This window comes from Penicillium psychrosexuale, assembly GCF_028828465.1.
Source record: "Penicillium psychrosexuale strain IBT 29551 chromosome Unknown utg000002l, whole genome shotgun sequence".
Lineage (NCBI taxonomy): Eukaryota > Fungi > Ascomycota > Eurotiomycetes > Eurotiales > Aspergillaceae > Penicillium > Penicillium psychrosexuale.
In genome coordinates this window covers 849,993-877,069 of record NW_026643187.1, presented here as the reverse complement: position 1 = coordinate 877,069, position 27,077 = coordinate 849,993, and the positions used below count along the sequence as shown (strand labels likewise).

Here is a 27,077-nt window from a genome sequence, read left to right as displayed (position 1 = left end):
CAGGGGGAGGAGAGAAAAGAGAGAAGAAAGGGAAGACAAGCCAACTAAGTGCTGCCCTCGATAGTCGGCACCTCTGCCGACTTGGCCAGCTGCTCCTGTTGATTCTGAAACTGCTGTTGCTGCTGTTGCAACTTTTCGAGGCTGGTCGTTAGGTGCACGGGGGGTACTGAGCCGACCATTGCGCTGAACAAGCCAATCTCGGCGTCAATGAGGTCGTCAAAGATAGCCTCCTTCTCGCGCCATGCTTGCTCGCGCTGCGGGCGAATTATTTCCCACTCGGCCTGCAGCTGTGTGGCCTCCTTGCCAGCCCACGCGATCTGTCGACGGAGAAGACGGTAGAGGTCGCGCGGAGCTAGGGCGAGCTCCGATTCGTCGAAGTCGAGCTCCGGGCCAAACTCTGGCATCGAGGTCTCGTCGGGATCGTGTGCGTCGGTTATGATGGGGGTGGGAGTTGGCACAATAGTGATTGCTTCGGTGTGTGGCTCAGACTCACTTCCCGGCTCCCTGGGCTGGGTCAGCTTCAAGCGGATGCGTTGCAACTTCGAGGCAGGGGTGCCAGTAGTGCTGCCCGGGGTGCCGTGGACTTTTGAGATGGAGTCGATCGGGCGCATAGTGTCAGTCTCGTGAACAGACCGCATGTGCTTGGTCAGGGCATCAGAGCGAGTGAAGTTGCGGTCGCATTCTGTATTTCATTGTTAATACTCGAGATCTGTTTGCTCGAGTCTGGGTCTGAGACAACCTACCCGGCAGAGTGCAGTAGAATGGCTTCTCGCGGGTGTGACTTCGCATATGTGCGCGGAGGGCATAAGCACTAGCATGCGTTTGACCTTTGCGGGTGCAATCCGTCCACTCGCACGAGTACCGTTTCTGTCGGCTCCCGATGTGCTCGTTGTGGAGATGCTGCACCAACCCATCCATGTTGCCAAGGTCGCCAGCATTGCATCCATCCCATCGGCAAATAGTAACCTGGTCGGTGCTTTGGCCGCTGTAGTCATCTTCTTGATTGGTACCAAGGAGGGTAAGGATGCTAGGGGAGTTGGGAATATCGCCGGAGCTATCGGAGGAGATCGAGGCAGTCGGGGAGGGAGGTGGGTGGTTTTCGTCATGGGTAGAGGAGAGAGGAGTTTGACGGTCCCAGGATGCGCCACCGGTGCGACGACGCTTGGATGGCGGCATGTTAGACATCGAGGGAGAATGCGCGCGGCTTTCATGTTTCATGGATTCATGATCTGAAGTCTCGAGGGATCCCACCGAGGAGAGAGGGGAACCGGGAGAGTCTCGTGAAGCCATTGTGGATGGCATAGCTCGTAATGAAAAAGGGAAGTGGCAGCAAACAAATTTGAACTGTCTATTAGCTGTACTGTAGATGTCGCGCGAGGGAGGCCATCGTATCACATCACGTGTTCAGCCGTGGATGAACGGGATCACGTGATTGACTGCGAGGTCACATCTGAACGCTAATCTCCCTCTCTTTCTTCCTCCATGGTCTTATATGTATTCGTTGATCATAATCTTCGTCTCTATCATGCTATTCATAACTTATTAAAACTTTACATTGATTTATTTAGTAATGCTCAGACCCCCCTCTATTAGTACATCACATTGACCCAATGGTAAGCTCGCCTTCGCCCTGCGCACTACCCTATATAATGAACTCTACGCAACACTGGATCCTCTCAACTGCCTTACATACTATATGATGATCAATTCCGAGGAATTATACAATATTGACAATCACCTATTAATGTGAGATTGTATGTTGACTCTTCTACACTTGATCTGACCTATACAAAAACCCATTGGCATTATGCACATATCACATTTCTGATCTATCTCTAATAATAAATATAAAAATTCATGCAGGAACTTCTTAGTATCGAGGCCCAGAAACCGTATGTTCCTCCAAAACAGCATCGATCTCAGCCATATCAGAATCCGTCAGCACCTGTGCACCGCCCATATTCTGAACCACCTTGTCCTTCGTAGTACCGCCAGGAATGGGAATAATAGTAGGCATGCCGGGCTTCTCACTTAGGGTCCGGATCCATGCCAGTGCAATCTGAGCAGGAGCGATACCCTTGCGAGTAGCAAGGCTATTGACCTCGTTGATGAGTTTCAGGTTGTGTTTGAAGTTCTCTTCCTGGAACCGGGACATGTGGTGCCGAATATCACCCTGGGGGATATCGGCCAGCGAGGTCACAGCTCCGGTCAGCACACCTCGACCAAGTGGCGAGTAAGCGATAACGGGGATGTCGAGCTCCGCGCAGGTTTTGGCAATGTCATTATGGAGGATATCGGTGGACCACAACGACATTTCAACCTCGACGGCAGCAATCGGGTGCACCTTTTGTCTAGAGAAGCAGTTAGAATTGAGTTTGTCCATAGGAAGACGACGACTATAAAATCAAGAGGCACATACGCTCGGCGGATCGTCTCGGCATCAACCTCACTCAGGCCAATTCCTCCAATCTTGCCCTCCTTAACATACTCCGCGAGAACCTTTATGGTATTCTCAACGGGGAACGCGGGGTCTTGTCGCGCGCATTCGAAAATGTCAAGCTTCTTCTTGCCATCAAGCAGACGCAGACACTCGTCCACGCTACGACGGATATTCTTTTCCGAGCCATCCGCGGCAAGCTCGCCCTTCTTCAAGCCACCCTTGACACTGAGAACGACCTTGTCTGCATTCTCGGGGTACTTGGTGAAGTACTTGTTGAGCAGGTGCAGAGAGTTGTAATCTGCAGTGCCGTACAGCTCGCCGGCGTTCCAGAAGTTGGCACCCAATTCCAGGGTAGTGTTAAGTGTCTCGAAGCACACCTCCTCTGATGGAGGCTGCGCGTTCCAGGTCATTCCTGATTTTATAATCAGCAAAGTGTCCGCCAATTGTGGGTGTTTGAGAGGGGGATCGCACTCATTGTGCCATAGCCAATAGGGCCGACTTCCTTCCCAAGTATAGAAGACATGGTTGAATATAAATGATGAGCGTAAATTGTTGAGAAGAGATAGTTGGTAGAAAATCGAAGTTGGCGGGCTGCGATGGGCCTTTTATGGGGTTCAAGATGCCCCGCCGTCGGGGTTGGATCGATTGATCGTAGTTACAGGGTTTCACCGCAAGCTTCGTGCGATCACTCCGTCAATGTAAACCATCATTTTAATAACTCGGATTCCGAACTTCTCGTCCGGGTTACCGGCATAGCCTGCGGATTTGTACTGCTAATTTCCGGAGTTGGGATCGGAACACGGAGTTAAGGGAGTTTAGGGAATACCGAGAGTATAGGGAGTAGCGATATTATTACAGTCGTGGACTATAGCCTCCTAATACGACATTAGTAGTACATAGTATATCTTGAAGTTCACATTTTCCAGAATCAATAATCCATCGCTTCTCGTTTCGTAGCACTTAACATCCTCACAGGAATTCATCCAATCCAATCTCATCAGAGCTGTCAATTGCATCCTTCAATCGATGCTCCAACACCTTATACAAAGCATCAAAGGCAGCTGGGAGATCATCAACAGTAACTTTCTTATCCCCATTCCAACCATGCCCAAGCTGAACGTTCTCCACTGGCCTGTTGTAGCTGTGCACGTTCTTCACAGTATGAGTGTAGCTTGCCGAATTGCCGCTATAAGTGGGTGTGTAACTGGTAGAGCTGGAGTAGGTAATCTCCGTGGTTTTTGTTGGATTCATGCTCTCCGAGTCCTGCTTGGTCTTGACGCTGGCAGTGGGCGTGGCGGTTGGTGTTGAGGTTGAGGTTGAGGTTGGCTCTTCCAGGCCCAACCCTTGCAAGATGTCATGAACGTACTTCTGGGTATCTGGAATAAGTCTCTATACTTCTGTTAGAAGTGTGCTTTTTAATGACAGAATGCAATGTCTGAGGGACTAACCGGTGATCGAGATTCAAGTTTACCGGTGTGTCCTTTTTCCATCTCTTCGTCTGCCTGGTGGACTGGATGTGCGTTGACAGTGGAGACTGCCAGCAGTGCTACCACGATGAGTGAGAGCCATGATGCCCTTGGAATAACTTGAGACATTTTGTATGAGTTTGGCCGTATGCTGTGATAAAGTGGATGCTTGAAAATGGGATATTTTCCTGACACTAATAGGAAACAGATAAATCTCAAGCTCACAACTATTATAAGATTTAACGTCTGAAAGGCGGATGCGCGATCCGAAATTACCGAAATGCCAGTCTCTTGTCATTTGGAATGAGGATTTATATAGTACTTGAATGCCGATGTTTACACCCCCAGTGTATCTTCCTTTTTTTCTTGTAGATCAATTCAAACTTTGCTTTCTTCAGCTAAGATGGTCTAAATAAGATGCTCGTCTTACGAGCTCGTCTTGACTATAACAAAATAACTTTTCCTTGAGCAAAGAGTTCCTTCGTGGATCTAGGGGCCTATGTCGATCCCTAATTACGACAGAACGCATTCCAGAGATAAATTCTCCTGCGAATCAAGTGCGCCCGCCCTTGTGAAATCATAATAACTCTGCCAAGAAAAAGGGCTCGCTGGGTTTACAATCTAAACTGACTGGAATGATGGAGTGATACTGTCCCATGCTTGCATACTCCTCTGTTTCAATTTGTCCTCTTTCTAGAGACCTTGTTTGTCTTTCCATGGTCCCATATTGAAAAGTGAGGGGACTTTAGCTCCGATCTATCATAGGCTCCATTGATTGCATTGATCAGGGCATGATCTGTCTTGTATGGGTCAGAAGACACAAGGGATTGCAAGAAACAGTTACAAGATCAACAACATCACCGGCTCACCTGCGCTCGTTTCTTTTCCTGTCTTCTTTTTAACATTCTTCTTTGATGGTTCATTGGTCTCGCCATCAGAGGGAGAATTATGTCTATCATCGCTAACTTCGTCTTATTTATCGTATATAGAATATTTGTTGTTATCCATTCATCGAGATATACAGGTTCATAATGTCATGTCGTTCTAGACTACATCAAATGCAAAAATCTAATCTTGCTAATGCCAACGATGCTATTTACAGCACATCTTCCTTCCAATCACTCAGCTTCCAGGACTGCACTCCATCCGCAATATCCAACCTTAGCGTAGTGAACCGAATCTGCTCATACATTACTGCAGCGGCCGCTCTTGCTTGAGCATGCCAAGGTCCAAGACCACCAAGTCTCGCGTCATTTCGACTGCGCCAAATGCCTATTCGAATTGATCAGCGTGTGGTCAGAATAACATAGAATAGTCAAATACTCACAAGTGGCCAAATTCCGATGCTTGTCATTCTTCGCCCCAAACCAATACTTCAACAGCCCGCCACTAGCAATGGCCTCCTGGTGCGAATGCGCATCGAGATCATAAAGACGGTCCGAGTCAATATCCGGCAACAATATTGATCGGAAAATAACAACATAGTATGACTGCGATTTCCATGTGTGGTTCTCGGCCTGTGAGAAGACTCTCAGCAAATCATACACCTCGGTCCAGTTGAATGATTCGGTGTAGTCAGCGGTGGCATAGTCGTCGCGGATAGGTTTGAGATATGCCAATGCCAATGCAAATAGTCGGTCTTGTCTTTCCAGTGCAGCAATGTCCAGCAGATGGGGGACGCTGTTGTAGGGCGATGCAATGAGTCGCGTATCTGTTTCTGTATCTGGGTATTGCCTCTCGAGCTGCAATTTCAATTGCAATGATGCGGCAGCCTCAAATCTCAAGGGGTCGAATTCTGTAGTAACATGGCTGTGATGCAGGAGTCGAGTTAAGCTTAAGACCTCTTGCCCTTCGTTCTTGTCTGGGAGGCTTTTGCTAGCTGGGACTGGGTTGATGAGGACCGATTTGGCTATGCTAAACGTCATGTTTCGAAATCTCTGTGAATCTAATTTAAAAAAGGTTCTAAATTTGAGGGAAATAAGAAATTGGGGACCCAAGTAGCGCAAGAAATAGGATTCGGCGGAAGTTCGGAACGTGGAGGCGAATCTAAATTTATAGAAAAATTTTATACACGCAATATCGAAAAGAAAACTGCAGGCACAGGCTGTTTATATACACTCCCCTGACCGCTATATACCGTGGATGCTGTACCACATTCCACGATTGTGTGCTTGGACGAGCACGCAATGTGGGCGGCAAATTTGGGATTTGCTTAGGTCGTCGATTGGGTCTGTTGGGTTTACCTCTAACATCCAATTCAACATTATCTTACATAAAGGATCAAATCCTTCGAGTTATTTCTTTATACACGTATTCATTTCACCATCTCTTGCGCTGTGAAGTGATCCCGCCAACATGTCAACGCAGATAGTCCCATACAACTAACTACAGATGTAACCAACCATGTAACTAGTAGTTAACGTGAACCTTGGAACGAAACAACTCAGCTTAAGTCATCCATAGATTCATTCCAGTGGTAAATTCAAGGGTAAGCGCTCCCATCAACATACTCTATATCCTCCTCTACAGGGTCATCAGGCAATACCCCAGGTGCCGGCCATCCCGGTCTTCGATATTTTGACCAATCATGGTCCACTGCATCAAAATCGATCATGTTTTGCCTTGGGGCCTCAAGAAATGCCAACCCAGTAGAGGCACGCGTATATTTGAACCCTCTCAGGCTCGGGAAGGGCAAGTGTTGGAGTAAATCATGCCCCGGGTCAAAATTGAACTCATCTGCTTGGAGTAGAATGAACGATCGATCAAGTTCAAACTGCCGATCGACACAAGTGAATGATACTGTGCGTTCTCCGCGCAGCTTAGGATGCACATAAAGCTTCTGAATATGCTCCTATATATCTTCCACCTTTCCATCGACCATAGCGTCCTCGTGCCAAGGTATGATTAAATACTCGGTGCCTAATGGATCATCTTGGGGATCATCACTGGTCCCGTCCGAATCCACTTCAATGGATGGGACGATGATCTGCTTCAATGTTTGTTTTGCGGCGTTGCTTAGCTTGTTTGTGAGGAAGACCGCAGCTCAAACCCAATTTGTCGCGATGATAGGTAGCCAAAGAGGTAGATCGATAAAAAAATAGTTCGTCCGGATGCCAGACTATCTCTTTGATACCGTGTTTACGAGGGCCAACGTGAGAACCTCACCTCTCCCTGTCAGTGCAAATATCGGAGATTTTCATTCTCATGAAGAATAAATTTGGTCGAAGGAGCTTGCTTGTAAGAACGCTGAACGCCTCGTCCAAGGCAGATAGCGGTCTGGGGAGATAGAGCAAAGGCAGGACTTCATTTTCGATTCTCCCCAATCGAGCATCCCACACACGATATTCATTCCAGAAGTTGACGAGGTCTCGACGGGTCTTCATGCGGTATACCCCACGAAACAAGTTCTAGTGTCATGGGAGGCTTGGTGTACCTCTCGGTCTCCCAAATGAATTTCCTATTTGGCACTGGTGCGAACCTCGAGCGGTACTTTGTTGGAACCGCCTCCTTTAGTCTTTGATACGTATTCTCAACATCCTCGGGTGTTGAGAATACAGGAGGAAGATGACTATATGTGTGTTACTTGGACGACGATTCCATACCGGCATCTTGATCGGGGAGCTGTTTGTATTGGAGATCTAGATGGCCAGCTCGATGGGTAGATAGCGACTGAGAGCAGTGATCACGGCGTTGGCATAGTACTCTCTTCCTAGAATATCTGCCGTCCCAGGCTTGAATGGTTCTTCATAAGGGTCATATAACATCGTTCCCCTCCATCTTTGACCATGGGCCCACAAGGGTCCCCATGATTTATGAACGGATTTGAACAGCTTTGCTTGAGGATTTGAATCGCCAAACTCATTTTCTAGGCCGTCGATATTGAACATGGTTTCTGTAGGGAGCACACGGCTCGTCTTGCGAAAAACCCGAGTCGGGATCCCTGCGTGTGGATAAGAGAATCACCGAGATGCGCCCTCCTTCTCTTCTTGAATATAGATCACGATCTTCAAGAAATCTACCTGACAGCTGACGTTTGGTCGCTTCATTCGCTGCGATGATTCTTGGTCGACCCGATCGGTATGCTAGGATAGCAAGGGCATAGAGATTGCTTTGACTATCACGACGTGGACCTTGTTGGGCGATAGACTCTAGAAGGCGACGTGGTGACCATAAATGGACCTTGACCTCGACTTGATGAGTTGCATTTTCGGCTTGGGCAGATGTACCGTAATACTGGTCGGAATGGGACTTGAGATCGTCCTCGAGTGTTGACTTGACAAGCCCACTAAGCTTCGATGCACATAAATCAGTCAACAAAACCAGGGGCTAAGTGTAATGTGGATCAATGCGATCGTCCGACATAGTGTTTTGGGGCAATTTCTTCTCTGATTTCTCAAGTTGGCGACAACAAATGGGTTGATGCTGGAAACCCTCTCAAATGGAGAGGAAACCTGTCGTCCCCAATCCGTTTACCACCAGGCAAACAAAGAGACTAACTGGCGTATCTTGGCACTAGGATTTCAATATGAAAGGACAAACTCTGATTTTAAATGATTTTAAAGACAGAAAGAATCAGTATGACATCGACTCTCCTCTGTTACAAGGGCCTAGCTCGAATTGCACAATCTGTTTTGGTGAAAGAGAACAAACAGTCAATAAAGGTCTTTTATGTCGGCGTATTAGGATAAAAAAAGGAGATTCACAGGTCCGCCGTTAAAAAGATGTCATTTTGAGGACTGTAGTTCAGATCTAATATACAATCGGGTTTGGTATCACGTAAATCATATTGAAGCTCAGGCCTCCTGACCTTCCCCCCTGAAACGCCGTCAAAATGCCGCGATAAAACAATCAAGCGAGAAATTTAGAAAACAAATGAACTCTTTAACGCTTAGGCGGAGGGCCCATCTTGCCCTCACCCGTATCAGCCTTCCTCTTGAGTGGGATAGCAGGCACCTTGAAGCCGCCATTCTCACTACTCTGTGAATTGCCAGGATTCTGATGAGGAGCTTGAGTAAAAGTCCCGGACTTAAACCACCGATTTTCCTCAGCATCGCGCTTGCGCTTCAATTCCGCTTGCACCTTCGGGTCGACGAGCTCCAGGCCTTGAACGGGTGTGAATGCAATAGTACTAGAGGTACCAGCGGCGCCAGGTAGAGATGATCCGACGCCAGATGCACGAATACCTCGTGCCTGAAGAACACTTGCAGTGCCACTTGCACCGCCCTGGCCAAACCCACGCAAAGATGAGGCAGTGCCACTAGCGGGGGTGTTTGTGCCCCAGCCCTTGTTGTTCTTGCTGAGTCGGGCACGGGTGCGCTGATCGATCTGGGTTGCACGAATGCGACCATCGTCCTGTTGCCCCAGCATGCCCAAGCCAACGGTTCCAGAGCCCGTGCCGTAGCCCACCTCTGACTCCTCCTTACCGAATGCAAGACGGTTTTGTGCCTTCCGTAGTTCCGTCATAGCCACAGCTTCCTTGGCCTTTCGTGCCCGCCAACCACCCCGCTTTCTGGAGGGTTTGTCGTCGGGCGCAGGGAGAGCCTTGGTACCGGCGTTTGGCGCAGATTCGGTGAGTTTCTCCAGTCGCGTATAGCATTGTTGCTTCAGTTCTTCGCCCAGAGAACCGTCCTTGGCGTAATTGGAGACATCCGCGCGGGTAGCGAGTACCATCTTGGCTGCAACAATTCGAATTCCTTGTTTTCTGAGGTCCAGAGGAACCTCTTGGAGAAGTGGCGAGTCGTAGAGGAAACCTTGGGCTCGAACACCGTGATTGGTCGCAAAGCCCAGTCCTTCTGATCTGCGTGATCCTTGTGCACCCAAATTGCAGGACGGGATCTTAGCTAGTTCAAGCAAGCCACCTGTTTGGTTGAGGAATTGTGCAGCCGTTTCCGCCCCGATGAGAGCTGCCAGGTTAGGGGCGATCTGGTTCATGCGAGACTGAATGCTTGCGGTAAGAGCAGCACGCTCATGATCAAGCTTCAAAATCCTATCGCATGTATCGAGAACCAGCTTGAGCTCGGACTCGGTCATTTCCCGGCCTTTGGTGATAGTTGCTTCCATCGCAACTGCCATCAGAGACGGCCCGTCCAAGACCGACTTAAGCGGGACGCCAACCATATTCTCTGATGATGTGGACAGAGCCTTGATGTCGTTGAAGGGGCCATTTTGAATGACGGCAACTGTCTTGGCGTATTTTATAGGAGTGGTGACGAGTCTTTCGAGCTCGGGGAATCGGATGGAGTAATGGTCGCGCAGGACTTTGTGTAGGCGTGTTAGCTCATCGGCGGTTGAAATAGAGCGATCAAAGTCGTTAGAAGCCCCGGCGCCTTCCTTGGAGTCTTCCTGTTGCTCGGGCTCTTCGTCAACTTCCTCGCCTTCGCCCACATCGAAGTCCTCCTCGTCATCCTCAAAGTCGCGTAAAAGCTCTTCAGCGGTCGACATCTTGACTCGGAATTTGTCCGACGGGTCCAATGCCGTGTATGAGGTGCTTGTGATCGTGGTCCCAGAACGCCACTAGGGAAACTAGAAAGAGAGCAACGATATTCCTAAAGTTCTAAGGTGGAAGAAAAGTTGTGATTAGTCATAGGGAAGCTACGTGCGCGGGTGGCGATAAAGACCAGTCACGCAGTTCGGCGATTTCATCGCGGATTCTCTGAGCTGCGGGTCGAAGCTACCCTCGGCGTCACTGGATTTGGCGTGAGAAACCTTCGTGTCAATTTCTGAGTTAAGCGGTCGCTGCGATTTGGTGAAGCTAACTTCATCTTTCAAACCCCTCCTCTTGCCCAACCATCATTACTTGCCCGACAATTTCGACATCCCCGAACCGAACCTCACCTTACAATATTTTAAGTCACAAACCACTTCTCTACCGAGATCAGTCAATACAGCACCATCACAATGGAGGCCTCCCGTGGCCCTCCCCGGGTCAAGAACAAGGCCGCCGCGCCGGTTCAGATCTCTGCGGAGCAACTTCTCCGCGAGGCCGTTGACCGGCAAGAGCCTGGCCTTGAGGCGCCGACACAGCGCTTTGCCGACCTTGAAGAACTACACGAGTACCAGGGTCGGAAAAGAAAGGACTTCGAAGACTATGTACAACGCAACCGCATTAATATGAACAACTGGATGCGCTATGCCGCCTGGGAGCTCGAACAAAAGGAATTCCGTCGCGCGCGATCCATCTTCGAGCGTGCGCTTGACGTCGATCCGACCTCGGTGGTGCTTTGGATTCGCTACATCGAAGCTGAGATGAAGACCCGGAATATTAACCATGCCCGAAACCTCCTCGACCGCGCCGTGACTATCCTCCCCCGCATCGACAAGCTCTGGTATAAGTATGTCTACATGGAGGAGACACTAGGCAACATCCCTGGTACCCGTCAAGTGTTCGAGCGATGGATTTCATGGGAGCCGGAAGAGGGTGCGTGGGGCGCATACATCAAAATGGAGAAGAGATATAGCGAATTCGAACGAGCACGCGCCATTTTCCAGCGGTTTACTGTCGTCCACCCCGAGCCTCGAAACTGGATCAAATGGGCCCGCTTCGAGGAAGAGTACGGCACAAGTGACTTGGTTCGCGAGGTTTACGGTGTGGCTATCGAAACGTTAGGGGAGGACTTCATGGACGAGAAGCTCTTTGTCGCGTATGCCAAATTCGAGGCTAAGTTGAAGGAGTATGAGCGAGCACGGGCGATTTACAAGTATGCCCTAGACCGACTTCCGCGATCCAAGGCTATGCTTCTTCACAAGGCCTACACGACCTTCGAAAAGCAATACGGTGATCGTGAAGGTGTGGAGGATGTGGTTTTGTCCAAACGCAGAGTGCAGTATGAAGAGCAGCTCAAGGAGAACCCTCGCAACTATGACATTTGGTTCGACTTTGCACGATTGGAGGAAACTGCGGGTGACCCAGAGCGGGTGCGGGACATCTACGAACGGGCCATTGCACAGATTCCCCCATCACAAGAGAAAAGACATTGGCGCCGGTACATCTATCTCTGGATCTTCTACGCCGTGTGGGAAGAAATGGAAGCGAAGGACATGGAACGCGCTGGACAAATCTATCAGGAATGTCTGAGGATAATCCCGCACAAGAAGTTCACATTTGGCAAAGTCTGGCTCTTGAAGGCACAGTTTGAAGTTCGCCAGATGCAACTACAAGCAGCACGGAAGACATTGGGTCAAGCGATTGGAATGTGTCCGAAAGACAAAATTTTCCGTGGCTATATCAGCATCGAACGCCGGTTGTTCGAGTTCGCGCGGTGCCGCACTTTGTTCCAGAAGCAAATTGAATGGGACCCCTCCAACAGCCAGTCGTGGATGCAGTTCGCGAAGCTGGAGCATGATCTGGACGACGCGGAACGGACAAGGGCCATTTACGAGCTTGGCATCGAGCAACCGACCCTTGACATGCCCGAGCTTGTGTGGAAGGCATACATTGACTTTGAAGATGAAGAAGGCGAGTATGACCGAGTTCGACAATTGTACGAACGTCTCCTTCAGAAAACCGATCACGTCAAGGTATGGGTCAACTACAGCCGCTTCGAAGCCTCTGTGCCGGGCGAGGAAGAGGAGGAAGAAGAGGAGGGAGGTATTACCGAAGACGCAAAGGCCCGTGCGCGTGCAGTCTTTGCTCGGGCACACAAGGTGCTCAAAGAAAAGGGTCTCACGGATTCTGTAAGTTGCTATTCCCATAATTTACACAGTGTTCGGCTTATTCTAACATGTGTACAGCGTGTGGATATTCTCAACAACTGGCAAGAATTCGAGCATGCAGTTGGATCGCGTGAGGATATTGAAAAGATCGACAAACAGATGCCCCGACTTGTCAAGAAGCGCCGCAAGTTGGCGGACGACCAGTACGAGGAGTACACAGACCATGTCTTCCCTGCAGACGATCAATCTGCGGCCAATCTTTCTCGTCTGCTCCAAAAGGCACACCAATGGAAGCAGCAGAACCAGTCTTAAAGCGTGTGGTAGCTTTCATTTCACAAAATCAATTGATTCCCATATTTGCCCCTGCTTTGACACCTTGGATCATTTCCATCATGAAAATATCCATCCAAGCCCACTCCGAGGACGGACTTCATGTGCTATAATACAGACCAGAATACCATTTCCGATATCTGCGTGTGACAATGAAACCGAACCACACTGTCTCATTCGATCGAATCGGTTTCGCCGGCTAAGCGGCACGAATCGATATGTAGCGTCCAAATTAGCTGTCCCCTACATTTAGACAAGTATGCGGTATGGATGTCGTGCATGCTGGCCATATCAAATCCTCCAGAGGGCGGGGCTGGCTTTGTGGTACATCTCTGTAATGGTACCTGCGTCGGCTGAATTAGAGATCGGAAGGCTTTTCAGAATCTGAACAGGAAGACATCCGCCATTTATACTAGAACAGCCCACAAAGTAGATCATGAGATAAGAGTAGATGTGTACATACAGCTCTTAGATACTCACTATTTATATCCACATTAATGCCTAATATGTATCATCAAAACACGGAGAACTGAGACATTTTCCCGAAACATACGGAGTACTCAGTACATGCATATCAGCTCCACAGCTCCACAGCCCCATGCATGCTCCATATCTTATCCCTCACTCCCGAAATCCTTCCTTTCACTCTATTGATATTCCCCTACAACATATATAGCACGTTCTTGAACAATCCATTCCTATATAGAACATAGTCTATTTTTTGTTTCAGATAATTTAGGTTTTACCATGTAGATAGGTAAAGGGTCGCTCGATCGACATCTCAAGTAGTGACATCGGATATATATATAGCTCAATGTTAACGAAATCCTATTAAATGAGTAATGACACTCGAAACATCGACCACATGGGCATATTGATCCTTCGTAGGAGAGATCGACAGCTAACTTGTCGATCATGAGGGATCCGTTATTGCTAGATGATCCGTTGTGCCTATTGGCGGCTATCTATAGTCGATAATCGCATGCCCCGATTAGAACATGTGACATGTTGTAGAGACCTCCATTTAAACTCTTGCCAGAAGCGCCATTTTCAGACGCGCCAAGTGTCTAATTTGTCTGTGGCTGATGGTTTCAAGATAAATGCACATCGGAAAATCTTTTATGCATGTGCATCTTTGAGCCAGACTACTCTATAATCAGCGGAGACGTCTATATATAGAATGATTTGCGCACAAAACGGGACCTCGAACTGAAAATATATATTTGCAGACGCTAAGACCTGAAGTAAAGATGGATATTTTCGTAGTCTTGAAAATAATGGTGACAACAATATAACTACGTTCATTGAGGATCATAGCCATTGAACAAAGGGGATTCGAACAACTTCTTTCGAGGATAGTAACTTGAGCCAGTTGAACATATATAAAGGTACTACTGCTAATGTCGACCGTGATGAGCCATCAACAACGAGAGCAATGACCCGCCACGCATCCTTCTAGCTTTCAGTTGATGAACTTACCGTCCAACAAATATTGTTCTGATTTCTATACAATTCTCATATCCTTGACTACAGCCATTGAGACTATAATTCTGCACAGGTCAGCGTCACTTTCATACAACTACCTACCTTCCAATCCTACCAAGAACAGTAAGTGCTCGCTCGGATCGACGTCAACGTTAGACCTAGACCCTAACTAGCACGCTCTTTTAAATAGTGGGGTGCCATATTTCTGATCAGCCTGTCGATCACATTTACGAAATTTGCAGGAAGAATTTCTACGGCACAATTAGCACATGCTCGTGCGTAATCGTTGATCTTTGGACTTGGGTACAATAGGGGCGTGGAATGATTGCAGAAAGCCGGGATTCTAGGGACATGAGGATGAGTTAATATTCGTTGATCGTATGAATTGAAAATTGGTTTATATGCTGTACACTTGTAAGTGAAATTAGAAAGTCGTAGATATAGTGCGCCAGCCCTTCCGGTTTACAAAACAGGACATCGCTGATTTTAATGATACCTTGAGGCAACATTTGATATTGAGGCTTAGAGTGTCCCATACTCCGTACAACATTGTATAGGAAAGTGGAATTATAGAGGAAGAACCTTGGAGGTGGGACGCCAAGGCGCCACAGTTTTGGAATTCCATGGATACAACGGATAGGAACCACGGTCTCTCGAGGGAATACCAAGGTTCAGAAGAGCGTTTGTTTATTTTTATTTTGTTTTGTTTTGTTTTGTTTTAACTTATTTTATTTCGATTCTGTTATTATGGAGCGCAGAATATTGCTATGTGTTACATCCGCACACTCCCTTGCTGTTGTATATCCCGAGATTCGCCCTAGAAGAATTGGAAATCTAGGAAGTCAAAGCCAAGCGGGGGTCCAGGTACACGAGAGGTGTCCCACTTTGTCGGGACCCCGCTGATCAATATAGAAGAGGAGCAATGAGGGCGAAAAGAACCAATCAGAACGAATGAAGTAATAAGAATGAGTATCAGACCCAATTAAAGTGAAAAAAAAACCAAATTAACGGGAAAATTACCTGACGAATTGAAAATGACGATATTATTCCCCTTAAGGGATGGCGTTGTTCGCTAACCCCCCCCTAACCCGTCTGCTAACCTCCTCCGTTAGGGGGTTGAGGGGCCCTTCTCCCTGTTTCACTTAGATCGTGTGGTTTCTGTCTCTGTTCTGCCTCTCCTTTTACCTCCCCTTCTCTGAGTTTACCCTCGTGCTGCGCACCTTGATATTCTAGCATTCGTTCTTTTTCGCCAACCACCCCTCATTCGCTTAATCGGGTTTTGTTGGCCCTTCCTTCGTTTTCTACCTTGCGACTAGATCGCCCAGCCCCACAGACTTTTGTGATTACTCGATGTTCTCTTTGACCGACGCGTTGGTGTTGTGATTCTCATTGTTGACAACCTGAACCACTACCCTGATTGTGCCATCCCGAGTCGCCGCGTCATCCGATACGCGATCCACCTTAGGTTCATCCGGAGAACTTGAAATCGCAGTTAACCGCGCGGAAAACAGCCGAGAAACCTGTGTTCACGTTGCCTGTTGTCGCGTCAACTAGCTCAAATCTAGTGTGGTCTGTTGCCATTGTTCACTCACTTGCCTCGGCGGTCGAGATGAGATAGTGCTCTGGTGTCACCTTTACTTCTCTAATTTGGGTAGTTCAAGTCCTTTTCTGGCTGGCCACCTACCTTCATTACTGGTCCAGAATCTGTTGCGACTTTGAACAATCAAATTTGGACCATTCAGCATGACTGGACCCGAACCCCTAATCAAGATCCAGGGCGATTGCTCCACTATCCACAACAATACTTTCTACGTCTATTCGCCGACTGGCTTTGCAAAAATACCCCTCGAAAAGAATAAGGGATGGAAAAAGCTCCCTTCACCGGAGCATATGGTTACTGGCCCTGCCTGCGTCCAGGGTGGAATTGACAACATCGAAAATGACGAAGACAAGAAAGCATTTTACCTGGTCGGCGGGACCGGCTCCTCCGGCAGTAGCGGCCTCCAACGCTTCTTGTTCAGTACAGGAAAGTGGGAGACATTACCATCAACGGAGATGAAAGATCGGATTGGACATGGCGTTGGATACATATCCTCGACCTCGCAAATACTGGTTTACGCAGGAAACACAGACGGTAGCACCCAGGTTTCTCAGTCGACATACCTCATTTCAACAAACTCGTCTACCTTTGAGGTGAGTTCCACGGTCGACCAAGGCACGCCGGCATTATATGAGCCCATCATTTTGCCTTGGAGTTCTTCAGAGGTAGCCTTGGTTGGAGGCTCTGCCACCAATCCTAGTATCTTCATCTACGAGGCTGCAGATAAGCAAGGCTGGGCCATCTCCAATACGACTCTCCCCAATCCAATCGCATCCTCATCGCTATGCGCGCTCGCTTCCGACTCCGGGACTAAGGTCCTCGAGGAGTTCAAGATGGTTGCTTCCCCAAATAGTGCCACTAGCTACCTTCTCAGCTCGAAGGGAAAGGCGCAGAACCCGGTTACAGTCATCGGATCATCGGAAAAGAGGGGTCTCACCGATCCTTATAACAGCACATTCGCCCCGACAGTATCCTGGTCTGATTATACGCTCGCCCAGGGTAGTAATGGCCTCGTCGTTCTCGCCAGCGGCAAAAGTAACGAATCATTGGCAATCTTCAACCAGACTTCGAACGCATGGGTCAACTCCACCGAGCTGTTTTATGGAACAGGAGATCAAGATGTCCTCAAACCATCCACCACGTCTACTTCGATATCAACTTCGTCATCCACAGCAACCTCGACCTCAACTACGCCCGCTTCATCAACATCAGCCGCGGCTGTAAGTGGCACCCTGACTGAACATGACAAAGTGATTCTTGGCGCAACTCTTGGGAGTATCCTAGGATTTGGCTTGATACTGCTTATGATTCTTTTCATACTGCGACGCAAGAAAGACAAGCAGCTTGCTCAACCCGGTCGCGGTCGCGGTCGCGGTGGCGGTGGCGATAATAAAGACCGCCTAAGCTTCCAGGATCAGGGCATAGAACCCCTGACCGAAGGCGCTTACCCCATGGCAAGATCTCCTGTCCCACTAGCCGCTGCTTCGGTCGACTCATTGGCTATCATGTCCGGCAACTACGGAGAGAAATCCCTCAAGCCACCGACGAATACGGGCTATGGATTGTCTCCCCAGCCTAAGACCAGCAGTCCACTCTCTACAATTCCCTCCAGCGGTGCTATGGGCCCACCAACCATATACACCGACGACGGCAACGCTGGCGATGACACCGGGCGTGGAAACCAAGCCGCTGACCGATTGACTGACGAAGGGTGGGGGAAGTACTTCGAGGACGGCGGTGCCACCAACTACCAATCCAACCGCTCGACTATCAGCTCCGGATACACCAAGTCCGATTACCGCGGAAGCGCCTGGCCGATGACCACGTTGACACCATTGAATTTTGGCTTCCTCGACGAGCCCAAGCCCCTCGGCCAGGTTTTCAGTGGCAGTCCGACCACGGAAAACGGCCCATCTGAGACGGGCAGTCGAAGCCTGGTGATTCCCGAGAGCCAATCGGCACGCATCTCCAGCGCAGATTCAATCAGTGTCACCTCGGATGACGACCACGACGACCGCGATGATCCAAAGTGGCAAGGTGCGGGCCAGAACAGCTGGCTTGGACGTCCCACAAGCAGCAACTACACTACCAGCTTCTACCAATCGAGCACGCAAGATTTGCCCTGGGAATCATCGAATGCCAGTGTCGCGGAAAAGGCAAGGCAGTCCAATGCACGAAGATCCAGCGTCATCATACCACACGATATCGATGAACTTCCGATGGAAGAGCCGAAGAACAATACCAATTCAGATATGAGCTGGCTCAATCTCAAGGCTGATCGTTAAACACACGGTCGCCTATTCCGACTCAGAGTCTATTTGGAGCCCAACTCTCCCATACTCTCACTCTCTTTCCTCAGAAAATACCTCACCTCGCTAGGTCATTTGGCGAATCTCTTTATCTCCCTCATTCATTCCTTTCATGGCGTCTACGTGGCTACTGGTGTCTTGAAAAAGCCCATTGTTTTTTGTCCTTGCATTTGACATGCTGCATTTTTATCTGTATCCAGCATCTTCCTCGTTTTGTGTTTGTGTGTATGAGCGATTCCCGAGCGTTGTGCCACACCTGTTGAACCGGTTTTTTTTTCATTTGACTTCGATGGCTATGCCGGTACTGTGCCGGTCTAGTTCTTGTATGGGTGTTGTGTTCATGTTATTTTGTACATATCTCGATCTTAGTGTTAATCACTTATTGAAATCAAGCGCATGCTCCAGCCATGCTATTGAAATGCCCTGTCATATGCATTACTTCTTACATTCAACCATTATCGTAAATCAATGATGAATCATAAGCATCCAACCGCCAAATGGAGATGTACTAGGAATCTCTTCAATAGAGCTTCGCCAAAAACGAATGGCGCTTCGAGACCTTCCTAAACTCATTGACCATAGGGCTGAGCATCCTCCCACCCCCATCATCAATCTCCATCGGCTCCAAATGCGTCGAGTCCATCGACTTATGCACGAACGGAATCTTCTCCTCCGCCTTACTTCGAATATAATAATGCTCATCATCCTCCTCCATCCCAATAAACCACCTCTCCTTCAACTGGTCCCCGTAAGGCCCACACCCACAAGCACCCTCCAACTGCGTCGTCTGTGGACTATTAACTGCAAGCGCGAACAGATTCTGCGGCTCCGTGAAATCAGTCACCTGCCGCCCGCGCGCCTCGACAATCATAAACCCAAGACAGATAGCGCTGGTCAGGAACGCAAACACAAGAATCACGTAGAAAATCCCCTGCCACTTCTCCGTGGGACCGGAAGCATACCCAAACGCCTGGATGGAAGCATTAAAGACCTGATAAACAGGCTCGGGAAGCACATTATTATTCTCAATGCTGTAATTCCAAAACGGCACGAACGGCGCATTCTGCGAGCTGAGAATAAGCGTGCTCCCGGCCATGACCGCCAGCCCCTCGCCGATAGACGGCAGAGTCGGGTCCAGCGCGAAAGTACCTTCTTTCTTGTTATATTGTGGCATCATCTGCATCAGCAGTCGGGCGTTGCTAGCCGCGCCGTCGGAAATACCCGAATTCAGACTGAGCGCGCTCGCCCACTCCGCTGCGATGTTCTTCCAGTCTGGGTTCCACTCGCCCTCGTAGAACGCGTCTTGGCGGCGGTCGTATTGCAGATCGTTGGAGGCGCTCTCGCAGTTCGTGCTGAGGAAGGCGCCGCTCGTGTCGGCCGAGTACTTGGTCGAGCACACGCCGGTTTGCTTCCCGCGCATAGAGCACATCACGTACTCGGGCATGTGGCTGTCGTTGGATGGCGGCGTTGCGCCGAGGAGGTAGATGGCGTTTGTGGGCCAGGGTCCTGTTGTGTTGAGGATTGTGTTGTATGGGAGTGGGTATTTGCCGAAGACGGGTGGAACTTGGCCGTATTTCGGGCCGAATTGGAAGAGTGAGTCGACGACTGTGCGGTTCAGCCAGGATGGGGTGCGTGGGATGTCGTCTGGGGGTGAGGTACTCCACGTCGTCATGTTGAATTTGTGACCGCCGGGCCAGGTGGAGTAGACTAGGGGTTTGAGCTCGTCTTTCGTCATTCCTGTGCAGAGGACGTTGATGGCTGGCGAGGGGACGGAGGCTTCGATGTTGTATTTGCCTTCGCCGGAGGTGTCTGTGGGTTGTTTGAGTTCGTTTTTGGAGTTCATTGCTGCGGCGGGGATGCCGCCATGCGGCATTGCCATTGTTATGTTGTTGACCATTCGGCCGTGTTTCTTGGACAGAGCGGACATATCTTGGATATCAATCCAGTTGCCTGTTATTGTGGTGTTGTCCCATAGTGAGCCTGTCGGCCGTGGGCGCTTTCGGAGTTGGTTTGAGGTATCATTGTGGCTGCTTATTACCTCGCTCCATTGGGTTATCCATTGCTGGTAGTTGTGATATGCGTGGCCGACATGTTCAATCTGAATGCAGGTCGTGTTGCGATACTCGGGGTCCATTTCGTTGGTCACGGGTGTCGCGCAGTCCGATGCGATGTATTTTGGGTTCGCGAAGCTGGAGGTTACCTTGCCCTCGAGTAACCTTGGCTCGATAGGACCAAGAGTGAGTTTCGGAGCAACTGTCGTTGGTTAGTCTTTGACATAATTTGTGGAAGAGGAAGAATTTACCCAAAGCTTGCGCCGCGGTGGTATATAGCATCGCCACGAACGTCGAAACCAGCGCAATCGCCCCAAGGAAAGTGAGCGCTGAATATCGCAGCGCCTCCCAATGCACAATCATAGATCCGGGTTGCATAATCCAGGCCCTCATATTCATATCCGAGATACTGATTCCTCGAGAATCCCTCATCAAAGCCCTCCGACTAAGCACCTGGCCTAGGAAAGCGACACAAATCGTAACGTATGACAATTCGATCGTCTTTGCAAAGGCCGAGCTCAACAAGGTTGCTGTAGATGGAGCCACCGGCCCATCGCCGGAGACGTTGCGCCATCGGGGCTTGCGCAGCGCAATGCCGAGAAAGATACCTGAAAAGACGGTGGCATAGACAGCGAGAACCAAGACTGTCAATGGGACCCAGGAGAGCCGTTTTTGGAGGACCGTTCCTCGATTAGGGCACCGTACGTGGGAGTGGCCATGTGGAGTCTGCGGAGTCTGCGGAGTCTGGGAAAATTGCGGGATCTTGTAGGTATATGGAGTTGTAGTCGCAGCGCTATCGGTTGAATGGCGATTGTCTCCCGGAAGTTCTATTGGAATGGCGTCGGCGGACGAGATGCCTAGCCCAATCTCGTGCAGGACTTCTTCAGACCATGTGGTTTCTGAGGGCGGATGGTAGCGATACTCCGAGTCAGTGCGGCGGTTGTTGAGTGGATTCCAAGAACGCTGGGGTCGAGCGTCGATCGAATCTTCGGATAGCAGCGAGTGTTGCGACTCCCGCGACGAAGCCATCGTGGAACTTGCAATCCGTACAGACACAGAAAACAAAAAAGAACGACAACCGTCTTAAATCAAGAACATCCTACAGATAAAAATAGGGAAAAGGGGTCATGGGGCTGAAATAGAGGGGTCCACTTGGGCAGTGTACACTGTACTGTTCTTCCTAGCCCTATCGTAAACTGGTTAGCTGCTTGGCATGTCGGTCTGCGCTTTTGCTTATTTGGGGGCTTAATTGCATTTTAAGCGAGAAGCGTACTGATATCTTGTTTATCAGGGTACTTGGTTATTTTTAGACGATTCTAGACTCTGACATGAGGCTATTCAAGAGATCGTTGCGATGCGCATGTTAACCGCACTATACTTACTATACAGTGCCTATATATGGACCGATTCGGTCCCCTGCACAGCCTAGACGGAGCGAATCACAGTGAAACGGCGGGAGAGTTCGGAACGAGGATAGTAAGCAGCCCCGTTCTTAATGTCTCGTTTGAAGACTGTTGGACCAGGTCTTCCACAAAAGTAAGATTAACAAGCGCGTCGCTGCATAGGCCAATGAGACGATTAATCCTAGCGCTTTTAAGCTGTCTAGGTCCGTGGAATTTGTATGCCCTGTGAGGATGACCTGATGTGGTCTGGTTGAGAGCCCGATTCGCTACAAATAGCCTCGACCCTAGGCTTGCAAACCCACCCTCGAATGGAGCCCCTAGTGCTCCGCATTATCTCCGCAATCGCTACCCACAACATGGGTTCTGAGGGCGATGCGATTCATTTTGTTGATCAGAGACTTCCAGGTGTTTGGATACCGAGAGTAAAACAAGGAAATCTAATTGCGGCTGAATTTCAATGATTCTCGGACAGTGTCGATGGTGAATGAAGAAACCAAGAACTCGACTCATAGGCTGAGGAGTAAAGGAAAACATTTCCGCCCCCATCCTTCATCGGCGAATTTTCCAACTTTGGATAGCCGGCCGAAAGCTTCCCTGAAATGGACTCCACTGGTCTGAGTCAGTTTTTAGTGTGCTATTGGATGAACAGCGCTGAAAATCGAATCGGTAAATCGAATCTCAGATCGGCCAGGCGTGTTGTCGACCATATTCTAAATATCTTCTTCATGTTCAACTGTTTATCGGCGGTCGATCACTTATTGGAAGCTGTGTCAGATGGTGTGGGTAAAGGCATGAAACTTGAACAGAGCCTCAATTGGACCCCTAGCGAGTGGTGTCATAATTACACCACTAGGGTCCAGTCAACTTTCGGATCGGGAAAATATAACAATGGCTGTAGCTTCGTATAGTGGAGATAATGCTATGGGGTTATCTCTTCAGGACCAAGCATATACACCGGATTTTAGGCCTCGCGACATGGCTTTCCCTTTCCGTTTTAGTGCTCACCCCTTGCCGCTGTTTGCTCACTGAGTAAAACTGAACACGCCCCTGACTATTATGTAATCATTAGACCCGCTCAGTTAACTAACGTAATTCACAAGCGAGGGCTTACAGCTGATCGAATGTTAGAATGGGACCGCTAATTTAGCGTGAAGGAAAATATATTAATCCGTGTTAATCCGCGTTTCGACCATCTATCTGCTCAGAGGGGTCTTAGCGAATGTCGAGATCTCTCTTTATACTAGGATGTCTTCATAGCTTATAATAGACGTTCATAAAGACCCCGTGATCATTATTTACAGTATTATCTTTACCACTAAATCCTATCTTCTTCTGTACTAGGGTATTATAACCCCTAAAAGAATCCCGACATTCGCTGATGTCTGACATTCGCCGAGCTCTCGGAATTCGGATTAATACATGTTCCTCTGGGCCAAGAGGCGCTAAAAATTAGCGGTCCCATTCTAACATTCGACCAGCTGTCGGGACTTCGACAGTAACCTCAAATCCCAATGCTCGCTTACATAACATAACGCCTGAACAACATTTAAAAGAAAAAAAACAAGAAAAGGTGATATGTACTGATTGTAGTGGGGAGCCTACCTCCCCACTACAATATCTATGCCTAATATTCTAGTGACTATCCCGCGACATGGACTTCACCGTAATGTATACTTAACAAAGTATACTACGATCAATCCTAAGGGCAGTGGATGATTTCATTTATAGAATTAGGCGTCCTAGAGTGGAGCGATTAGCGTGCCAAGGATTATGCAGGGAGGCGACTGATTGGATACATTGTAGGCTCTTGTATATCACTACCCCAGAGTTCCGGTATCTTACCTCCAGGGCTATTACATAGTTTAAGCGCGGGTAGAGAGAGATTGAAGGTGAGAGAGTTATGAGTTAACAATAGGAATGAACAAGAGGACAATAGAAATAATAAAGAAGACAGGACCAACGGAATCCATGGATGGTCGCCGTCGCCCAATTGGGAAGGCAGCAAAATCACAGATAGAAACACCACCCTCCTCCCCTTTCCTAACTCTCCTTGCTTTTTTCCTCAAACAACGATCAACCTTCTGATTTCTGCACTACTACTTTTTTTTCGCCAAACAACAATCACCCTTCTGATTTCTACAACCCTGCTAGTCTCATCTGACCGAGAAGTGAGGCTAAGATCAGTCCCCTCACTTTATGCACAGGCCGACATTTTGTTCTCTTAGCAAGATGTCGCAGTTACCAGGCTTAAAGTCACCCGCAAAGCAACCTGCGGCCGCAAGCCCAAGCACTATCCCCATCTCATTCCCAACCAAACCAGTCTCGACCAGAAAGCTTCCTGACCTTGAAGCAGCGCTGAAGAAAGTAGCTTCCGCACGGAGCAAGTTTCATGTGCGAAAGATTGGCATATTGATCCGGTGGGAAAACGATGAAACTGGCGCAGAGAATGATATGGTGACAATGGAATCAATTCTGAAACCGCTTGGGGTCCAATGTAACAGATTTGTGATCCCGAATTCGGACAAAACACCAGCCTGGAGCCTGCAAGAGAATCTCAACAAACTCCTTGGACAATGTATCCGGTCGTCACTACCCTCTCTGTTCATTTTCTTTTATGTTGGTCATGGTGGCCTTCATGATGATGCTCTGTGCTTTACGTCACGTCATAAAAGAATTCTGTGGCGGTCTATCAGAGGTACTCTGGAATCTGCACAGTCAGTGGATTCTCTGGTAATACTCGATTGCTGCCACGCGGCTGCTGCAGCACGGCAGCCCAACTCGACAACGAACATTCACATCATTGCGGCATGTGGTGTTCATGAAATTGCGTCCGTACGCTCAAATACCGCTTCGTTTACCCAAAGACTGTTCCGCGCCGTGCAAAAGTTTAAGAACCAACAGAATTTCACAACGGCTGAGTGGTACCAGCAAGTACAAGTCGAGAAGCCTAAGCATGCTCCCCACGCCGTGTTTGAAACGTTTAGCGGCACCAGAGCAATCAGCCTTGCGTTCAGTGATACTAGTCGATCCCGCCTCCCTCGGCCATTATCTGGAGTGAGCCAAAAGCACGTGCTGGTGAAGCTGACGCTTGAGGGACAACGAGACGCTGTGGATAACTTTTCAAAAGCCGTTCGCTCACTCCCGTCGAACATGAAAGTTGAGATTTGCAATGCATTCGAAACCGATGCCTCTGTTTTCTTTATCCTACAGATGTCATGGGAAGGGTGGGTTCTGTGGACCAGCGTTGTACATTTGGACTTTGTGGGTGTAACGCTCGGCCCTGATTTACTCCCCCGAAAAGCCATTCCCCCTGCTTCAGCCTCTGGGGAGAATTTGCCTCCTGAAGACCTCTCTTTCAAGGAAGCATGATAATTTTTCTTTTTGATATTTCCGTTTCGCTTGGCTTGCACTTTGTTCTGCTTCGCTTTTGCTTTGCTCTTCTGTGTCTTTTCTGTTTCTCTGCTTTTCTCTATCCTTAAGCTAATTTATCGCATTCGGTGGCTGACTGAGATCGGCGCTCTCAAAGCAAAGTGCCGATATGTTGTACATCGTACGTTTATCCCCATCTCTACTGCTACAAAGTACATATTTCTTTTTATACCTCATGGTTAGGCGAGCTAAATGATATTGGAGGAGAAAGAAGGTTGTAGTATTCTTTTTTATGAACCAACTCCCACTCCTGATGAAAGGAAGTCGTCTAAAGGAGGCGGATACATGTATGTAGCACGCGAAAAGTATTGTCAGCTAAAGGGGTACATTGCGTACGAAGCTTTCTAAATACCAAGACCTGAGGTAATGCTAAGGTTTTTCCGAAGCCTTCTTTGCCAACCGTGAACAAAAAGGAAGGCGGCCAGAGTGTCGATGAGGTGAGGTAATGTTTTGGGTCGCGGTGGCAGTCACCCTCATCCATCTGTTTCCTCTTTCGTTTCCCTCCCCTTCGTCTTCCAACCCACAACAACCATTTTAACCCACAATCATGCCCCGAAAAGCCTCATATTCTTCGCAGAAATCCATGTCTTCGGCGCCTGTATCGTCGTATCCGATGGGTACACATTTGTCTCCAGGATCTTCGAGTTCCTCTTTGGATTCCTCGCCAACATCAGAATTTCCGACCCCCATATCCCCGTCTTCAGACTTACTTAAGGATCCTTCCCTCTTGTTGAAACAGGTATACCAGGATGCCAAAGAATGTCTGAGACTAGAACAAAAGGATGAGTTCTGGGCACTTCTAGCCAAAACCGAATAACAACATGGGCAGATATCACTCCCTCTCCTAAAGGTCCCCATTGGGAAAATGACCCGAAAGGAAGTAAAAGTCGCTTTTCGCCTAACGCTAAACCTAACAGACCAGGCCCCGTGGATGCATCCCCCTCCAGGAGCCCCTCTCCCACAATGTGCTCGTAAGTCCCTTCCCTGGAAGTACTTTTCGGCTAGGCTATATCCCAATAACCTACGTTTTCCCACATATTGCCCTGATTTTGCTTAGTTCTGCCTGGTCATATGGATACAATAACTCAGTGACCACATACTGACATCTAATAGTCGAAATGTTAGGAATAGTTCAAAGAGGTAGCTAGTGCAGTACTCAAAAAGAAACAGCAGTACGATGCGTTATTGACATTCTACTATACTCAGTGCTGGATTAGGTCTCTGCGTCTAGCGACCATAGGCAATGGCCCTTGAACCTAGAATACGAAACCTGTATGACCTCTCGCCCGATCCTGTACGATACGAGGTAGTACAAAACCAGCGGACGTGCGGATTACACTTTGTGGTACGGAGAAACCCGTGCGATGTCAGAAAAGGCGATTAACCTGGTTATCGTTGAGGCCAAGAAGAAGGGTATGGTGAGCGCTGGGGAGGCCCAACTCCTTGGCTATATGGGTATGTCTTAATAGACTATGTCTAACAGTACTTTTCTAACCATCCCCTTTTCTCCTAGGTATCGTTCACTAAGAGCGCAAGACCCTGAGAAAGGTCAATACAGTTGTCTACGGTATGGCTAGTGATAGAGATGAGTTTCATTTTCACTAAATAAACAATGATAGCGAGGTATGGTCTAATTATCCTATTACTACTGAGGGCAAGTGTCTGATTTATGAATAGTGGACAACCGTTTCCTACCGAACCCTCGGAAGAAACTACGGTAAGGTAGTTGATCTCTTGACCTACATTATGCAAGAGGCCATCTCTCTCTCCCCCTTCGTGTCTAAGGACGTTTCAGCAGAGGATGACCCTATGACGGACGTTGGGATTGTTCTAGTGTAGTGGTTTACCACCGCTCACATTTTGCCTCGTGTTCTTGATTTCTTTTCTGTTTCGTTTTGCTCTTTTGCTTTTT

At 48.7% G+C, this 27,077-nt stretch overlaps 11 protein-coding genes across 11 annotated transcripts; 4 read left to right on the top strand and 7 right to left on the bottom strand.

Moving 5' to 3' along the window:
* Positions 1-44: 44 nt before the first annotated feature.
* Positions 45-1,290, bottom strand: N7518_001482 (C2H2-type zinc finger protein; the record flags this gene model as incomplete). Its single annotated transcript, XM_057182410.1, has 2 exons — positions 45-682; positions 744-1,290. The coding sequence occupies 2 exons, from the start codon at positions 1,288-1,290 to the stop codon at positions 45-47; spliced, it is 1,185 nt and encodes a 394-aa protein (XP_057043860.1).
* Positions 1,291-1,870: 580 nt separating this feature from the next.
* Positions 1,871-2,963, bottom strand: N7518_001481 (aldo/keto reductase family protein; the record flags this gene model as incomplete). The annotated part of the gene is made up of 3 exons (XM_057182409.1): positions 1,871-2,351; positions 2,420-2,852; positions 2,912-2,963. 3 exons carry the CDS (start codon positions 2,961-2,963, stop codon positions 1,871-1,873), a joined length of 966 nt encoding a protein of 321 aa, XP_057043859.1.
* A 446-nt stretch (positions 2,964-3,409) lies between these two features.
* Positions 3,410-4,035, bottom strand: N7518_001480 (uncharacterized protein; the record flags this gene model as incomplete). The annotated part of the gene is made up of 2 exons (XM_057182408.1): positions 3,410-3,829; positions 3,889-4,035. 2 exons carry the CDS (start codon positions 4,033-4,035, stop codon positions 3,410-3,412), a joined length of 567 nt encoding a protein of 188 aa, XP_057043858.1.
* A 967-nt stretch (positions 4,036-5,002) lies between these two features.
* Positions 5,003-5,831, bottom strand: N7518_001479 (uncharacterized protein; the record flags this gene model as incomplete). Its single annotated transcript, XM_057182407.1, has 2 exons — positions 5,003-5,178; positions 5,234-5,831. 2 exons carry the CDS (start codon positions 5,829-5,831, stop codon positions 5,003-5,005), a joined length of 774 nt encoding a protein of 257 aa, XP_057043857.1.
* A 1,713-nt stretch (positions 5,832-7,544) lies between these two features.
* On the bottom strand, positions 7,545-7,793 carry N7518_001478 (uncharacterized protein; the record flags this gene model as incomplete). The annotated part of the gene is made up of 1 exon (XM_057182406.1): positions 7,545-7,793. One exon carries the CDS (start codon positions 7,791-7,793, stop codon positions 7,545-7,547), a length of 249 nt encoding a protein of 82 aa, XP_057043856.1.
* A 994-nt stretch (positions 7,794-8,787) lies between these two features.
* On the bottom strand, positions 8,788-10,347 carry N7518_001477 (U4/U6-U5 snRNP complex subunit PRP31; the record flags this gene model as incomplete). Its single annotated transcript, XM_057182405.1, has 1 exon — positions 8,788-10,347. The coding sequence occupies one exon, from the start codon at positions 10,345-10,347 to the stop codon at positions 8,788-8,790; it is 1,560 nt and encodes a 519-aa protein (XP_057043855.1).
* Positions 10,348-10,803: 456 nt separating this feature from the next.
* clf1 (putative cell cycle control protein (Cwf4)) lies at positions 10,804-12,870 on the top strand (the record flags this gene model as incomplete). Its single annotated transcript, XM_057182404.1, has 2 exons — positions 10,804-12,579; positions 12,637-12,870. The coding sequence occupies 2 exons, from the start codon at positions 10,804-10,806 to the stop codon at positions 12,868-12,870; spliced, it is 2,010 nt and encodes a 669-aa protein (XP_057043854.1).
* A 3,246-nt stretch (positions 12,871-16,116) lies between these two features.
* On the top strand, positions 16,117-18,258 carry N7518_001475 (uncharacterized protein; the record flags this gene model as incomplete). The annotated part of the gene is made up of 1 exon (XM_057182403.1): positions 16,117-18,258. The coding sequence occupies one exon, from the start codon at positions 16,117-16,119 to the stop codon at positions 18,256-18,258; it is 2,142 nt and encodes a 713-aa protein (XP_057043853.1).
* Positions 18,259-18,802: 544 nt separating this feature from the next.
* N7518_001474 (uncharacterized protein) lies at positions 18,803-21,362 on the bottom strand (the record flags this gene model as incomplete). The annotated part of the gene is made up of 2 exons (XM_057182402.1): positions 18,803-20,535; positions 20,585-21,362. 2 exons carry the CDS (start codon positions 21,360-21,362, stop codon positions 18,803-18,805), a joined length of 2,511 nt encoding a protein of 836 aa, XP_057043852.1.
* Positions 21,363-23,965: 2,603 nt separating this feature from the next.
* Positions 23,966-25,105, top strand: N7518_001473 (uncharacterized protein; the record flags this gene model as incomplete). The annotated part of the gene is made up of 1 exon (XM_057182401.1): positions 23,966-25,105. One exon carries the CDS (start codon positions 23,966-23,968, stop codon positions 25,103-25,105), a length of 1,140 nt encoding a protein of 379 aa, XP_057043851.1.
* A 1,370-nt stretch (positions 25,106-26,475) lies between these two features.
* Positions 26,476-26,770, top strand: N7518_001472 (uncharacterized protein; the record flags this gene model as incomplete). The annotated part of the gene is made up of 2 exons (XM_057182400.1): positions 26,476-26,620; positions 26,694-26,770. Coding segments are annotated over 2 exons (222 nt in total), but the record flags the coding sequence as incomplete, so codon positions are not given.
* Positions 26,771-27,077: the final 307 nt, after the last annotated feature.